Here is an 18,567-nt window from a genome sequence, read left to right on the forward strand (position 1 = left end):
TTTTGTAGGAACCAGGTGTGAAGTGATGAGAGACTGGAATAAGATAGTGGAAGTGGGAATAGAAAATGAAATTTGTTCCCCTTTCTCTATTTTAGCTCATTCTGAAAACTGGAAAATATTTCTAAAAGCTTTTTTTCACATGTTCCCTTCTACATTTAGAATATAGCGCTTAGGGATGGACACCTGAAAATGTTTGAAACAAACCCTTTCATTTATTTCATTCACAGCCATCTGGATGTCTTGATTGCATATCTGCCTCAGCGTTACCTCATGAAAAAGGGATTTTTATATTCTAAGCCTGGTGACAAACTCAAGAGATCATGAATAAAAACACTGCAGTGCCCTTTAGTAGGGTGCAGAAATTTGCACTTCACTTTCAGTTTAAGAGATTGAAAGTAGGCTGCTTTTCAGATATTTCAGTATTTCATGGATCAATCACACCAGTATGTTTCAGAAGCTAAGACATATTAAATTTTTCCCTCTATCAAGAGAGAACAGAGCTAAGTTTTTGAAAACATCAAGTATCGAAGCAAGGTCAGATTTATTCTCCGATACCCTTCTCAAGAATCATTTCCTTCAATTGTCGAAGGGAAAAAATAAAATAAACTCTTGCCTTAAAGTTGGAGGTAGAAATAATTTTAAGTTTAAAGAGCTTCTTATTTTGTATGAATCTCATGGCTTTTTTACTCTTTAGGAGAATCCTTCCACCTTATCCTGTAACACCAGTCAACAATGGGTATTTCAAATTTCTCGACCTGACTTGGTATAGACCAAATAGCAAAATCAAAGGTGGCCAGGTTTTCTTGAAACTGTTATAAATTTAAATTTGATAGTACAGTGTATTCTGAATACATTCAGAGAAAGTATGGCCTCAAGTGCTAAATAATTAAGTAGGCAATAATTTACCTTTCAAACTTTTACTTTATCTTCTGTGTGACTCAGAATGTGGACTTTAAAATACATGGGGAAAAAAAAAACACATTAAACATCCTCTCTTTTTTATATTCAAACCATTTTATTAGCTCACTTTACTTGTACAAATTATATACCTTCTCCAAACATTTTTTTTTTTTTTAATGAAATGTGTATGCAATACAGAGTTGATGATAGCAGACTTCGCCCTTAGGAAGAAAGCTAGATTCAGAGGGCTCCATGGACTGCCTGGAAATCAGAACACTGGATGCCAATCTCCATTCTCTGGCTGACTCAGCAGGAGCATCTGCCTGCCGCTTAACCTTTGGCTAGAGAATCCCACCCAGACCATGGTCTGTGTTCTTACAGGCCTTTTATTCAGTTTAACCATAGATTTACCTCTTTTAAATGACAAAATGTATAAATAATTTTTAGATGAAAGAGAACCTTTACGAAATTCAGATGTGAACATTTTAAAAGATATCTTGGTAACAATAAGAGCAAAAGTATAAACACAGTCACACATTCTAATAGCCTTCTATCTTTATGAAAAACACTACGAGCTTTCACTACAAACGTATTCCTGAGAATATGTTTGCTCAGGAATGGATAGTTTTTACCAGAGTAACAACCTAGAAATTAAATGCAGACTGATATAATGATTATATCCATTTTTTTGAATTCCTTAACATATTTAGTGAGAGGGCTTTCTAAGGAATGTCACGCATCACTTCTCCCTTAGTACTTTTGATATGTAAATAAATTTTTTAGACTTACCTAATTTTTAACCAAAATACTTTTACGTCTATTTTTCATGTCTCCAACTGATTACAAGGTTTACAGGGCAAAAGCCTTGTATTTTTGTTTCATCTCTCACCAGTAGTACGAGTAGAGGGTTTTTCATATTGTAGGTCATCCGTTAATATTGCAAACTGAGACTAATTGAAGTGGCCTTCCCAGCTCTCCAGCTCAGAGGGCTGATAGAATGCCTGAGATTTTCAGAATCAGGTTGAATGAGGGACCTAAAGGCAGTAGGAACAGGTGCAGAGCAACTGAGGGAAAGCTACCAGTTGCCATTCTGATTGTGTATTTGTGAGATTCAGGAAGATTCCAGTAGGTGCTCTTTGAATGCATCTTAAGAGGGTGCATTTGACCAGTACTGAATGGATAATAATTGAGATAGGACTAAACTGATTTAAAAGTAATTCTTCTCTAATGTCTCCTGAATAAGAATCAGTAAACAGGTATGTAATAGGATTTTTGACAAAGCTCTTTTATTAGGAACTCTAACACTATTTGGAAATTAGACTGGTTGTATGTCCCACTTGTAAATAACACTGATAAGCAAGCACTCCATCGGTATAATTCAGAAAATTGTGAAATCCTGTCTCAAATGTTATTAATAGGGCAATTTGCATGACAGCAACTCATTTCAATAAGCATTTTAATTGCCACATCAAATATTATTAAGACCTTCCAAACCCAAGACTGATGTTTTGGGAGGATGGGTGGTAGGTGAGAAAACTATGCTTAATAGGATTTACATAAAGGATTTTTTTTTTCCAGGGTGTTTCCAGAATTCCCATTAGTCATTCTAGCACTTTTCCTAAACTTTTCTGTCCAAAAATCATGATGGTTCCACTAAAAATAAACTCATTGTCAATAATATTTTGCTGCTTGGTTTATAATTTTAACACAGGTAAATTGTCCTTGTAGAATAAACTGATAATGTTATACTAATCTCCCAGGTGAAAACATAATAAATCTATCAGACAAGGACCAAAAATATCACTGCTTGTTCTAAACATAATGAAATGCAGCAATCTACCTAAGTGACATTAAAGTAGGGGATATGCTTCAGAAATAAGAATGCTTACAACATGTTTAATGGATATTGGAAAAGATTTGTCTCATGTGTGAACAGTGTCTGCACACATAAAAACTTATTAAGCTAATGGCTCTCAGTCTAATTCCTTTTTGAATTAAAAATAAGTTGTAATCAAACCCTAACCTTTAAAGTTATATGACCTCTATTACCCTATGAACCACACAGTCATGGCTAAGAATAAGTGAAAAGATTAGATGAACACACTCCTAGAAAATTATTTAAATGTACTCAAAAATCTAAAGGTAACAAATATATTTGGGAATAAGCACATTAAATTCTATGACAACATTTTTTTTTCTACCTAGGATATACTCTTTCTTCCTCCAAAGACAGATTTTAGGGTTCTCAATAAGTGGCCATTGCTTCTTAGAGAGGACAAACGAAGCAGTATCAGTATTAGGATAATGCTGACTCTCATCAGTAGTTCTACAGTTATAAAATTACAGTTGCAGGGGCTGGGCACAAGTGGCTCATGCCTGTAATCCCAACACTTTGGACTGCTTGAGGCCAGGCATTTGAGACCAGCGTGAGCAACACAGCAAGACCCCACCATGCATGCCTGTAGTCCTAGCTACTCAGGAGCCTGAGGCAGGAGGATCCCTTGAGCCCAGGAGTCCAAGGTTACAGTGAGCTATGATTGCACTGCTGCACTGGAGCCTAGGTAACAGAGCATACCCTGTCTCTAAAAAGAAATAAAAATAAAAAGTTACAGTTTATTTATTTTGCATCTTACATAAATGGCAGATCATCATTCATATGGTAAAAACATTGGCAATAAAAGTTCAACATAACTATGACATAATTAACAGTCTATCTTTCAATTTAAGCTCTCATTTCTCCTCCAAACCCACCATCTTAACCACTAGTCCCTAAACTCTGTGGGATTATTCTCCCTTATTTTGTGCCTTAAATCAAATTTCTCACCCATTAAAAGATATCTTTGGCCTTCCCCACTACTCTGTTAAGAATGGTGAGGGGTCTGACATTTTCCCTATTTGCTGGCTAATATGTTAGCCTGCCACAGTTTCATGGATGCTAACTGAAAACACAAGACTCCTGGGTCTGAGAGAAACGACCTCATTACTGAAGCCTCAAAAGTTTCCTGTTTTCACAGGTTTTCCCGCCTTAATTTTCATAGGGACAATATATTGGGCAGCCCAGGTGAATGCCATGCACACCACTGGTTTTTGACACAGCTAAGGGACCCTGAGCTCAGGAAGCTCCCCATCTTATAAAGGTCCTGCAAGAAAGCCTGATAATAAAGATATTATCTTTACTATCCTGGTCAGGAAACAAATCTGCCCTCTTCCCTAAAGGCAGGCACTATCTCTATTGCCCAAGGCTGTTTGTTACACAAGCACTCTTGAAAAGGAGAGTACCTGGCACAAGCTGTCAAAAGATGTGTAGAAATGTCAGGGAGAATTCTTTCAAAACCCATCCTTAAAACTGCAATGTAAATCCTACTTCTTTCATAAGAGGCCACAGTAACCTTTTACTTCCAGCACTATATTTTCAGGGTCATTAGCATATCATTCACTGTTGTGTGGCATAATTTATGTTACTAACCTTATTGCTTCACATTTGTAAACCATTTAAATGAATTAAATTTTCACTTTGTCTTCTTAAGTACTTTAGACTCACTGAAGGTACAAATTATTTAATAAGTTCCTTTTTAGCCCCACAAAATTCAGTGGAGCTATATTTTGAATACTACTCAATGAATGATGTAAAAGTCAAAGTTATTTTTTAAAATATTTTATTCTAAACAACATGTAAGAAAACTGTAGTGGAAATTAACCTAAAGAGTTTTATTCCAAAAAGTTTAGAAGAAAAATTAGTTATCAGAATGTAGCACCAACATTCCCTGTGCTATTTGCCTATCTTTTATATAGGAGATAATATGTTTTTAGTCAACTTTATTTGGTGTCAAATATCAAGGAATACCAATTCTTATGAATAAATAAAGTGTGAGTATAAATCTAGTTTTAAGTTTTTGAATTAATAATGATCTGCTAAAAATTTGGAATGAAATCGGTTTTGACTTCAGGGAGCTTAATAACAAGAACCTCCAAGGTAAAAATCTTCAAATCTATATTTTATTAATTTTTTAAAAATCAAACTATGCAAGTGCAGTTTTAAAAGCCAAATAATGATACATCAAACAACCTTAGGCATTTCCAATACCCAGAGGCAACCTTTTCTAATGCATCGCTTAACTATTTATGAATGGTTTTGCCTTCATATTTTTAAGTGTTGAACTATTTATAGACTTACTTTTCATTTTCATATTGTCTTGCTGATTTCTTCTTATAGAAAGGAAGCATTTAACTCTTATACTAACCTTCCCTCATCCGCTATATATTTATAGCATGCTTGTGGTTAAATCAAGTGTTGGTATTACGACTCTGAAGCAATCTTTACAGCTGAACCTTGTAGTATATTTAGATTACATTTCATTTAATAAAGTTTCTTACATTCCCTTAATAACTCACATTTTGTATACTCAATTTTGTATCCAATTGTCATTACCATATTATTAAGCTTTCCATGATAATTCATCTCTAAAATATCAGGTAAGCATCGTTATTCCAGCTTCAATCTGTCCTGGTTGCTTCTGAAGCTCAAAGTATGACAAGCTGCTATTGTCATGCCATCCTGCTTCCTTATCATTTTTAGATTAACTTCAGTATTTTCCTATACATAGCTTCCTATTTTGGGGATGATATTTCTTTCTTTTTTGTTTACTTCTTAGTTTTGGAGGAAAATAGATAAAAGTAGTATCCTCAGCAAGGGTGCATTAGCCAAAAAAAAAGAAATCTTATAGGTCTAAAAATGTCTTTCTTCTTCTTTGATATTTGAAAAAAAAATAGCCTGGCTGTACAGAAGATTCTAGTTGAAATAATTTTTCTTCAGAATTTCAAAAGCTTTACTCAGTTGCCTTCTGGCCCCAGATTTCCATTGTGCAGACCTGTGCCATTTTGATTCCTAATTTTTTATATGAGAGCAGTTTGGAAAAAATAAAAACTCTTTGGACATTTTTAAGATCTTCGGTTTTTTCTTAATGTTTTGAAGTTGTATGCTGATAAGTGCATTGGTGAAGATTTTATTTATTCCATTGTATTGAGGATCCAGCGATAGCTTTATAATTAAAAACACATGTTCAACTATGATAGGAAATTCTTAATTTAAAAAAAAAAAAAAAACTTCACTTTGACTCCGTTTGGAACTCTTATTATTCTAATGTTAGATCTGCTAGATTAACACGAATTTTCTTATCTTCTTTCTTATGTAGTATCCACTTGATTGTAAAATTTTGTTTTACTGTTTTATTTCCCAGCCCTTCCCCTGTTTTATGTTATCACTTTTAATATTGTAAGAGCTATTTTATATCCTCTGAAAGTCCCTTGTTTGTGTTTTCCTGTTCTTGTTACATGAATGCAGTATTTTCCTTTTTTTTTTTCTGACAATACTAATTGTATTAGTCCGTTTTCATACCGCTATAAAAAACTGCCCAAGACAGGGTAATTCATGAAAGAAAGAAGTTTAATTGATTCACAGTTCAGCATGATTGAGGAGACCTCAGTAAACTTACAATCATGGCGGAAGGCAAAGTGGAAGCAAGGCACTTTCTTCGCAAGGCGGTAGTGCTGAGCACAGAAAGGAAAGAGCCCCTCTTTAGCTAGTAGTCACCTTCTTCCCAAGGAAAAGTGCCGAGCGAAGTGGGGAAGAATCCCTCATAAAACCATCAGATCTCATGAGAACTCATTCACTATCGTGAGACACCCGCATGAGTCAATTACCTCCACCTGGTCTCTCCCTTGACACGTGGAGATTATGGGGATTACAATTCAAGATGAGATTTGTGTGGGCATGGGGGAAACTATGTTCAGACATTCAGAAGACACTCAGAAGCAATTTCCCCCAACCAAAAACAATTGTAATTGGTTAGCTTTTGATCAGAAATATTTGCATAAATAACCAAATCAGATTTGGGAAAGAAATTTAAGTCACTGGTTATAAAATCTACCAGCCTATAAATATATTTTATCAATAAATTATATTTCCTAAAACTCTTGGAATGCTTTTACAATTCTTAAATGATAAAATTATAGGTCCTATAAATTGAGGAACATGATTATACTAATTTTTCAAACTGTATTCTTGATTAACACAATAAAAAAATGCATATTGTAGTTCCTTTATAAAATCTATATAGCTTAATATTTTCTCCTAAATGAAATTTTAGAAAATTATGTGGGAAAAAGTCGCCAATAAAGATACATAAACTTTCTCAAAGTGATAAAAATGTTAATATAGCTATTACAAAGATTTCAAAATATCGATCTAAAGAAAGTCATTTCATTTTATATTATTCACCATTGTGTTAAATTCCTTTCCTGAAACTACATTTCCTCATCAAAATAATGACTGGTTAGCACGTAATTTTATTTTAGGAAGGTTTTTGCTCTAAAGGTAGAAAGCTGTATCAGAACGTGGGATTTGATGAGAGATACCCATTTTCACTATTATAAAAACTCTCTAAGACTACTGATGCATTACATTAATATCTACATTATGTGTTGTTATACATCAATAGATTATGGGGCAGATTTTAGAGATAATATTTTACAAGGGATTCAAGAATAAATTCTAACATTATTAGTTATTATTTTTGGTAAATCCAAGTCATAGTCTGCCTCAGCTTGGTGTTGTAAAAATATTTTTTACTGCCGATTTTGCATGAGTGTATTTTGTTTTTATGCATATCCTCTTTCCAAGTTCTACCGATGGTGATGAAAGTACCACATGTGAAATCAGTTTAGAAAAAGAAACAGACACCTACAATGCAGTGGATGATTTTAAAGGCATGATTCCAAACAGAAAAAAAAGTCCTATTTTTTTTTTAGTATTTCCTAAAATAATTAAAGCAAAAGTACCTGAAATAAATTAAGTCATTCACCTGCTTGTAGTTTATATAAATGAGTATCTATTCAACTAAGCTGTCCAACATCCAACCAAAATTAGAGCACAAATAAATCTTAAGGATTATAATTCAAATTTAGACACCAACATTGCCAAATTTAAACATAACATGAATACAGTAGTCATGTCTTTATCAGCAACGATAAAGCATGTTTTAAATTATAGAAATTCAGGTAGAGAAAATGTACTTGAACCGAAAAACTCTGGGCTTCAATCAAGGTTGTATTTGGAGCACATGAACTCCTTAGATAGGTCTAGTGATCTCTGTTGTTAAGTGTTCTTATCACTCAAAGCATGTTTGAAAATTTACTATCTGAAGGAATTCATTTATTCAAGCCCTCAAAAATAGGCATAACTACTTTAAATGTATGTTTACATCCACAGAGTAGAAAGATCTCTGGCGCTAAAGGTAAGGCATTCTCTGGGAAATTCATATTAGAGAGATGTCATGTTTATTCATAGAGTGTGGAACTTAACATCATGTTATTTTCTCAAATGGTACAATTTTAGACAGTTGTTAATAAATCCTAGCCACCAAACATGTACTGAAAATAGAACTTCAACATGGTATGCATCACAGTGATATTTCACTGAAATAACATAGAACGAGATGCTTGTCAAGTTGAGGTTGCAAGAGAAAACCCCAAAGGAAGTAAAAGAAAAGGAAGGTTAACAAAACAAATGTCTTCAGGCGTGGTTGAATGGAAGAGGAGTCAAACTTTAAAAGGCTAGCAGGGTTTGGGAAACCTGGAGAGAACGGTGCTATTATTTCCAGTAAGGTGTGCGATATGAATAAGGCACTCAGGCACAACCCAGTCTGCAGAGCAAGAGATATGAGCAGGTAGAAAGGAGAAGGGATAATGGAGACTAGCAATGAAAAAGGCTTTCTAGTAAAAGGAAAAAAGAGAAAAACTTTTTTAAGTCTCTAAAAATGTGAATTTTCCCCTTTATATTTAACTTGTTAACCCAGCAATACAAATTTTAAATTATCAGACCTATTGTTGTAGAAATGCAAGCCAAAAACCCCATATTCAAAACCTTTGGAGTATGTGTTTCAGAAATTTTCAGATTTTAGAAAGGTAATATAGTATACATGCCATCTATTATATAACATACTCAGCTGGATCTTTGGCTATATTTTGTAATCAAACACATTTCCTGGGCAAAACGTGATTATTCAAAGTCTGGTAAATAAGGAGTGTAAAGCTTTTTTCTACTTTTCTATTCAAGTCATTTGAGGTCAAATTTTGACACTACACTAGCTAACATCAGGTTTTGCTTACAAAAGTTACAAATAAAACATGCCCACTGGTTTTCAGAATTTTTTAGATTTTAGAATTGTGTTTAAGGTATTGAAGAAGTGTATTTTAAAATTTAATGACTTAAACTACAATAACTAAAAGAGCAGAAGTATGTACTCTAGACTATTATATTACAAAAAGTATTCAATTCTGTAAATTAAACTTAATCTAATTTAAAATTGCATATGAACAAAAACACTGAAAATATTTGGTCAGGAAAATGGAAGCCAGGGGCTGTATTATTTTGGGTAGTATACAGGTATGGTCAACCTGTGCACCACAATAAGGAAAGGGTAGTACAGGGGATGAAGGTTTCCAAATTATGCTGAGGGATAAGGGGGAAGGTGCCTTAGGAAATAGAAGATATCAGAGAGGATGAAACAAGGATCTCTCGCCCATCCTTTCCAGAAGGAAAGCAGGTATCTGAAAGTGGAAAGCAAATTCCAAGTGCTGCTTTATCACACACTTCTCAGTCATCTGAATAACTAAATGAGATTCAGCAGAGCATCTCACAAATAGACCATGTATAATTTCAAGCCCCTTCCTAACTATGTAACATCCTATCCTGCACTGAAAAAAAGGAAAGGGAAAAGAAAGGAAGATAGGCAGAAAAACAACATCCTCACTTGTTGCTTATGTCTAAATTACTTTAAGAAAAGAAAAATAATTACCTTACACTAGAGACTTAAAAATTAAAATGCAAATTCTTGTAAAAACATAATGAAATGATAGAAAAACCTGGGCAAAAGACCAAATTAAATGTAGGCCTTTGCTTTGTTTTGGTGGGGAAATAAGTAAGGAGACCAAAAAGATTTAAAATATTATCATCAAGAGCAAAATGTAGGAAAATGAGACTAAGAACAAAAATAAATCAACAAACACTTTTCAGGTGGCACAGCACTGTCCAGGGTTGGTGCTGATTACTTTTAACAGAGTTGGACCAAACGCAGACTATACGTAGAGATTTTTGGTCATTTACAGGCCAATTCATAATGCTCTGTTTGTATGATGTACATAAAAAAAAAAAAAAAGAAAGAAAGAATAGCTGTATTCACATGTAGGTAAAATTCACAAACATAAGTTAAAGAATATACAGCATGATCTTATTTTAATAAAAATATAAAAATGCATGTATATATGTATATATAAAGATAAAAAACTTATACATTAAAACACTAGTTATTGGTGGGATTACCCATGGTTATTGTCTTCTTGTTAATGTTGTTCCTAAGTGTTCTACAATGAATATGTATTATATCATAGAAGTTATGAAAGTTTCTAGTGAAGATTCCTTTCTTCAGGGATGTTTTAAGGGAGCTATCATTATTTTACACAGTTTTCATTCTCAACTAAACAGAACTCTACGTTTTTTGAGAAAACCATAGACGTGTAGGACAAAGGAAATCCGTACTAGGCTTAATTATAGTTTTCTGGAAAATTTACTTACAGTATACATCCACTCTGATTGACTTTATCGCTGGGGACCCCAAGCCATTCTCTGCTTTACAGTAATACCGGCCTCCTTGGTGTCGCTGAATATTTGTAATCCTCAAAGTCTCATTGAAGACACTTGAGTCTTGGAATCTGTCAGAGGCACTTCCTGCTGTTTTGGTCCACCTGATCTGAGCAAGCATCAACAAAGATTGTTACTTTAGGTTGGTTTCCCCACAGATAAATCAAATAGCAATCACTCATTTGAAGAGTTTGCATTTAGAGCTGCTACATTGCCTCTCCCATCAAATTATTGAAAAAAAAATTAAAGTTTACAGACACGATTGAATTTAAAAAATTTTAATGTAATGTCATCATTGTACAGTGTGTGTAATTTGAATTCAATTGCATAGAATTCATCAACTGCCTAATCAGTGTGGAGGGCAATATAAATTATAACATAAAGGGAGTTAAATATCAGTAGTACATTGAAAATACAGATTAACTTTTCTTTTTGTTGGACATTTAAATTTGTTTTTCATATTTTCCAAACCTTATAAGATTATTTTACTTATTTAGTTCAAGTAGGTTCTCATTTTATTTTTGGACTTGCCTCATTCTTTTATTTGAAATTTCCTATTTGATTTGAATAGTTTAGACATAATACCATAATGGCGTATTGAAATTATGTATAATTTTAAACACCTGGTTGTTTAAGAGTTTTTTTTCTTTGATGGCTTTGCTGTAATAAGCTCACAAATGATTTGTCTATTTTGGTCATTAGTATTCACTTTACATCAATAATTATTTTTTAAAAAATATGTAAACTTTTCAAGGAGAACATTTCTAGTAAACTGCCAAAACATTTTGAATATCTAAAACATTTCATTATAAACAATACCATTCTTTTAAACACAGCTGTGTACAACAGACTTCATTCTTGCTAGCAATAATGACTAGTATTCAACTCAACTTTTGTGTATTTTAGTGTATAAAACCTGAATAAAAGCCACACGCTCATACTGTAAAGTGATACAAAATAGAAAGTAAAAATAATTTGATTTTATTTCCCTTTGTGCGCCGCTGTATATTTCAGTTTGTTTTTATTTTAAGGTTGAGAAACAGCTGATAGAAATCCTCTGTTCAAACACATATGCTGTGACATGGAAAATGAAACTAAATACTGAATCATCAAAACACAAATCCTATACTATTGCCATTATATATACCTATTTTCATATGAAGTTAATTAAAATGTATGATCTAATGGCATAAAAAGTATCTTTAAAAAGTTATCCACATAATTAAAATATCTGTATAAATATAACCATGTTTGCCCTTAATTGTGAATGGAATAAAAATGTTATTAAGAGATGAATTTTTTAAAAATCTGTAAATCACAAAAAGAAATACCAAATATTTATTCAAAATCTTCTATATATCTGGAATACACAAAGATGAAAATGGCATAATTTCTGATTTCAAGTAGTTTATAAATGTATTACTAATATACCCATAAGAAGAAAAGGAGAATTGTGTAAATTATGTCAAAAATGGAAGCATACTCACACTTTCACTTAGCAATTATCTGGTTAAAATTTACCTTACTAACATATTTGCAAAATAATGCATAGAAATTAGCCTACTGTATGTGTAAAACTGTAACACTGGAAATGATATAAATGCTAAATGATAGAGAGGTGGTTATAAACTGACTCTAAAATTGAACTGAATACAGTCATTAGAAAAAATAAAATACGAAATGTATTATTAAGTTAAAAAAGACAAAAAGCAAGAAACAGAGAATATTCTCATCTGTGTAAAAATAGCATATGTGTATATTTGTGTGTGTACATATTACTAAATGTTTATTAAAATTACACAAGGAAACATACAAAGCTCTGTAAATGAGACTGGGAGTAAAAAGAGGATAGTGAAATGTGTTCTTTTCTTAAGTTGTACTTTAAATTCTTATTTATACTTAATTTACTTTACCAGAAGCAAATATTGTGTTTATTATAAAGAAGTTTTAAAAAGTGAAACAATTCTCAAATGAAACATAGGAAAGAGAAAAGTAAACAATAGAAGTAGAAAGGAATGCAAATAATCACTTAGAAAATTTTTCCTCCCTTTTTATTCTCTACTTTTAAGAAATAAATACTGAAATAAAATATTCCTGAGTAGTAGAAAGATATAAGTTTACACATTGGGAGAGTTTACCAAGTCATATGCCTAACTGATGAGAAAAGAAACCTCCATATATACTCTGACAAAAACTGTGACCTCTAAGTCTATAAAGAAAACTGTTCAGCCTTCCAGGAAAAAGGGACTAACTTGTAATGTCATAGGGCCTGGTCACTCCCTAATGTTAAGTATTTTCTTCTTCTTACACCGCAAATTATTAATCGCCACATGACTGCCCGGGATAAAAACATTTCCCAGTCATCCATTTAGCCACATTCTTGTTGTTTCAAGCAGAAATGTCCTTATAGGGAAGCAGCCCTTCATGTTTTGCACATTTTTTGGTAGCTTCCATTTGAACAGTGAGCCGATTTGAAACGAAAATCAAGCACAGAGAAGTAGTACAATAGAAGAAACCTGAAATCCTGACACCATGGAGTTATACCTACCTAACCTAAACTATTGATAGCCCTGGAGTTCTATATGGGGAAAAATAAAATTCTTGTTTACTTCTTCTTCAGGTTTTTCTGTGACTGATAGCCAAACTCAATTCTAACTGATTTTCCTGGAGTGGTATGGAGGTTAGTTTGTCTTCAGGATTCTCATTTCCAGCACCGAAAGCTCAAAAACAGCGGAATAACATCCACATTTACTGAAAAAGGTGAGGGAAAGGGATATCTCCCAATAGCCCATACCCATTCAAGAGCTCATTTGTTCTAGGGTGAAATAAAAATATTCAGTGCTATGCAAACATGTTAACCTCAGGGTTCAAATAGCCCCGCATGATGAAAATCTTTGAAATACTCTAACTCCCAACAAATGAATTGTATCTGAGGTCTGGGATTTTGAGAAGATATAGAAAAGCACATCACAGTGGGCAGTTAATAGATACTCATTTAATGAATAAGGAGGATTTCCTTGGGTTAGTATACAATTTAAATACTAAGTAAAGTTTCTTAAAACCAAAAGGACATAGAATAAGAAGATCTGTAATAACCTAGCAAAACCTAGAAGTTTGGGGTGGAAATGTAATGCAAAGCAGAGGTAACATTGTAGGGATGGAAGGAAAGGAAAGGAGAGAAAAAAGTTACTCTGGAATCTTAAACTTTGGGATAATTGAAAGGGGAAAATGTATCCCTGTGGGAGAAACAGTTAGGTATCTTGTATATACATTTTAAAAAGCATAAATGTCAATTAAAGTAACAGGAAAAAAATCAGTTTCATTAATGGAAGGAAACATGAGATAAAGTTGGCCAGGCGCGGTGGCTTACACCTGTAATCCCAGCACTTTGGGAGGCTGAGGCGGGTGGATCACGAGGTCAGGAGATCGAGACCATCCTGGCTAACACGGTGAAACCCCATCTCTACTAAAAATACAAAAAATTAGCCGGGAGTGGTGGCGAGCACCTGTAGTCCCAGCTACTCAGGAGGCTGAGGCAGGAGAATGGCATGAACCCAGGAGGCGGAGCTTGCAGTGAGCAGAGATCACACCACTGCACTCCAGCCTGGGCGATAGAGCGAGACTTAGTCTCAAAAAAAAAAAAAAAAAAAAGAAGAGATAAAGGGAAGAGAGTGGAAAAAATATAAACTTGATAAAACGGGCAGAAAAAAAATAGGGCAAAGGTAAAAGAAAAATGTATAATTTAAAATGAATACATATTTAATTTTCATTTTATTTTTAATTGCCAAAAATATACATGTGTATATATACTTGGGGTATGATGTGATGTTTTAATATAAGTTTACATTGTAGAATGATAAATCAAGCACATTGACAAATTCATCTCTTCGAATACTTTTTTGTGGTGAAACATTTGAAATCTACTCTTTTATTAATTTTGAAACCGGTTAACAGTATATTATTATTAACTAGAGTCACCATTCTATGCAATAGACCACTATCGAGTAAGATACAACATTTATATCAGTCATAGACTAGATGTGAATAGACTGAATTTGCCCACTGAAAGAGCCTACTAGACTGAATTTAAAAGTTAAAACAAGCTTGCATGCAGTTAACATCTAATAACAATAAATGATTGGAACAATAGAAAACTGGAAGCCAAGATGGGAAAAGAAGGCATGGATAAAGTTGTAATGGAATTATGTAAACTAAAATCAATCAACCAATTAGGAGTGATATATATATAATATGTGATATATATGTGTATATATATATCACATTACAAGATTATATATACACATATGTGTAATCTTAATACATATATTAAGATTAAATTAATAATAAATTTGCAGTTAAAAACTAACAGGAAGAGAAAGGCATCACTTTTTGTAATATTAAAAGTCAAAAGCATAAATATATTACTTGTAATTGGTATTCAGTAAAGTACAGAGCCACTAAAGACAAAAAGCAAACAAAATTAAAAAGGGAAGAATTTGACAAACATGCAATTGCAGTAGAAAGTTCCAATACAGCTCTCTGAGATTCAGGCAGTTCTTGATAGTGCAACTTTTTTAGTTAAGAGGAAAGACAGGACAAACTAAAAAACTACAATCAACATATAAGACTAATAAATATACAGAAAGTCGTCTATCCACAGGATTAGTAATTTTTTTCTTATGTGCATTAAATATTTACAAAAATTGATCATGTAGTTGATAGCAAAGTAAAACTTCACTAATAAAAAATTAGAGGTAGGACAGGCATGCTATCGAAACTTAGTTCAATACGTTATAAATAACTTATCAAAAGTTGACTAATACACGGAAACCTTTATTCACATTGTTATTGTTCAAAGAGAAAATTAAAAAGAAAATTGCTAAGTATCCAGAAGCCAATGAATAGAAAACCATTTCATACTAAAATCTATCAATACAGTTGTACTGGTATGTTTTCACACTGCCCATAAAGACATACCTGAGACTGAGAAGAAAAAGAGTTTTAATTGGACTTACAGTTCCAAATGGCTGGCAAGGCCTCAGAATCATGGCAAGAGGCAAAAGGCACTTCTTAAATGATGGTGGCAAGAGAAAATGAGAAAGAAGCAAAAGCGGAAACCCCTGATAAACCTGTCAGATCTTGTGAGACTTATTCACTATCACAAGAATAGCACGGGAAAGATCGGCTCCCATGATTAAGTTACCTACCAGAACATGTGGAAATTCCGGTAGATAAAATTCAAGTTGAGATTTGGGTGGGGACACAACCAAACCATATCAACAGTGAAAAGAATACATATAGGAAAATATAAACCTTAAGTACTCTCTACATATTAAAGAATGAATGAATGAATAAATAACTCATCTGAATTTATTTTAACTTAATTCAGTACTCATCGGAATTTATTTTAATTTAATTTTGGCTTGAGCTGTATCCTAAACCACTGCTTGAGATTGTTTAGGAGAGAGGAACAGGCAAAAAGCATCTGCTAGTTGTTTTTTACAGAAGGTTCTAGAAGCTGCCTCATGACACTGCTTATATGATATAGTTATTCTTCCTTAGTTACAAGAAATGCTGGGAAATATACTCTTTACTCTGAATAGCATCTTCTTCCTCTCCCCCAGCTAAAATTTGATAGTTCCTTAATTCTGGAAAAACAGAAGAGTGGATGTTTGGGACAACCCCTAGTTTCACAATGTGAATAAAATACATCCAAATTTCAGATATGTTATTGCATTAGTCCATTCTCATGCTGCTATGAAGAAATACCCAAGACTAGGTAATTTATAAAGGAAACAGGTTTAATTGACTCACAGTTCTACATGACTGGGGAAGCCTCAAGAAACTTACAATCATGGGGGAAGGGGAAAGCAAAAACATCCTTTTTCACATGGCGGCAGGAGAGAGAAGTGCTGAGCAAAGTTGGAAAAGGCCCTTAAAAACCCATGAGATCTTATGAGGACTCAATCACTATCACGAGAACAGCATGGGGGGAACCACCCCCATGATTCAATTATCTCTCACTGGATCCCTTCTACCACACATGGGGGTTGTGGGAACTATAATTCAAGATGAGATTTGAGTGGGGACACAGCTAAACCACATGGGCTATATTATTACATTTGTGTTTAAATCCTCTTACAATATAACATTAAACTCATTTCTGTAAAAATAACATTAACAGAAAAAGAATAATACGAGAGTTTAGGAAATACTTTTCTTGGTAACTCTTCCTAATCTGAAGAAACAACATGGAGATTCTCTTATTTTAGGCCTATTCAATTCCCAATAGTATTACAGATATAGATAAAGATATAGATATAGATACAGATACAGATATAGATATTTCCTGAAACATCATTGCTTTTACATAGCCTTAAATAAAATCAGTATTGATTGAGATAGTCTTAGGAAAATATTAAAAACCTGAAGCATAGATAGACTTGGCTGAATCCAAAAAGTATATTGTGTAGATGCAACAAACTCAATAAAAACTTTGACCCGAGACTTCTAGGTTGCCCCATTTAATTAATGTCTAGTGAATGAGGATTTGTACACTGAAGCTCCTTTCTATTGTTTGCCAAGGAGTTCAGCCAGATGTACTCATATCAATGTGAGCATTGTCCCAGCATTATTTATACTCTGAAGGAAGATCCTTTAGCAGTAAGAGAATCCTTGAGAGAAAATCAGATAAACATCACCTGACCTGCTATAATTATTGGGATGATCTGCCACCAGAGCCTTGGGAACTAAACCTAAAAAGGTACAGAGTGCCAGCTTGCAAGAGTATTAAGAACTATCAATGGTATGTAATTACTAATAGGTAGTGTTTATTAGAGTTTTCAAAATAAAAGTTATTCCTTTCTCCTGCACTGATATCAGGGAAAATTACAGAAGAAATAGGTTCTCTTTGAATTACTTAATAGAATAAGTGGAATTCTGAATGGCACAGGACTCTAGAGCATACAGGTACAATTTTTAATAAATTGTATCAGTCTACAATAATTATAGCAATATGTCTCACTTATTTCTAAATCTGTTTTTATAAAAAAAGAACCACAATTTTCTAACAAAGCAAAAAAAAAAATTAACCTTAACAATTGTCTACTCTATGCATAAAAAACCATTTTTCTAGTATATCCAGAATATTAGGGACCATGATTACTATTACTATTACCACCACCACTACTACTACTAAGATGCAATTTGAAATATTTCTACAAGATATATGCAGATAAGAAGCTCATGACAGTAACAGAAAAAGGGAGACTGGCCAGCTCTTGGGGAGGCCAAGGCAGAAGGATGGATTGAAGCCAGGAGTTTGAGACCAGTCTGGGCAACATAGAGAGATCCCTCTCTCTACAAAAACTAAAAATAAAAAAATTTCCTGGCTGCAGTGAGTTATGATGGCACTCCAGCCCAGGCAGCAAAGTGAGACACTGTCTCACCATAAATAAACAAATAGGAGGAGTCTGAAGAACAAGGGATTCACAAAGCAGGTCTACTCACTATGCAGAAAACAGAATGATGAAGAGGGAGCCATCACGGTAGACAAGAAACAGAGGTAAAATAACGGGGCGAGGACATGATATTTCTGAACACTAGACGGGCCTTAAAGCAGATAGCAATAGGTTTTCTGATCCTTTTTTGCATTTGTCTTTTCTTTGAATTTAACCTTTGAGGAATGTATTCACCTCTTGTGTGAATAAACAATCGGAGAAAACAGATAAACTTAGTACTTTTCTTAAACAGCATCAGACTTCCTATATGCATCTGAAGCACTACGATAGGGCCTGCTGGCACTATTTCACACCAGAGGTGACAGAGAAGGGTACATCTTGGTGCAAATGCTTATAAATATAAAATGCTGGAAATTAATGCAATCATCATAGAAAGGTTTGATTTTGTAGCATGGCCAAGACATTACTCCTGGTCCCCAAACCACCATTATCAGAATTCGATTTCTTTAA

General features: G+C 33.6%; 1 protein-coding gene across 1 annotated transcript in view; it reads right to left on the minus strand.

Annotated features, from left to right (window-relative positions):
* MDGA2 (MAM domain containing glycosylphosphatidylinositol anchor 2) overlaps positions 1-18,567 on the minus strand; it is an 832,021-nt gene that overhangs the window by 362,184 nt on the left and 451,270 nt on the right. The window contains exon 3 of the mRNA XM_001097544.5: positions 10,532-10,706. Within this exon, the coding sequence (XP_001097544.1) occupies positions 10,532-10,706 (175 nt within the window). The remainder of the gene's footprint in view (positions 1-10,531; positions 10,707-18,567) is intronic.

The sequence above is a fragment of the Macaca mulatta genome, chromosome 7, assembly GCF_049350105.2.
Source record: "Macaca mulatta isolate MMU2019108-1 chromosome 7, T2T-MMU8v2.0, whole genome shotgun sequence".
Lineage (NCBI taxonomy): Eukaryota > Metazoa > Chordata > Mammalia > Primates > Cercopithecidae > Macaca > Macaca mulatta.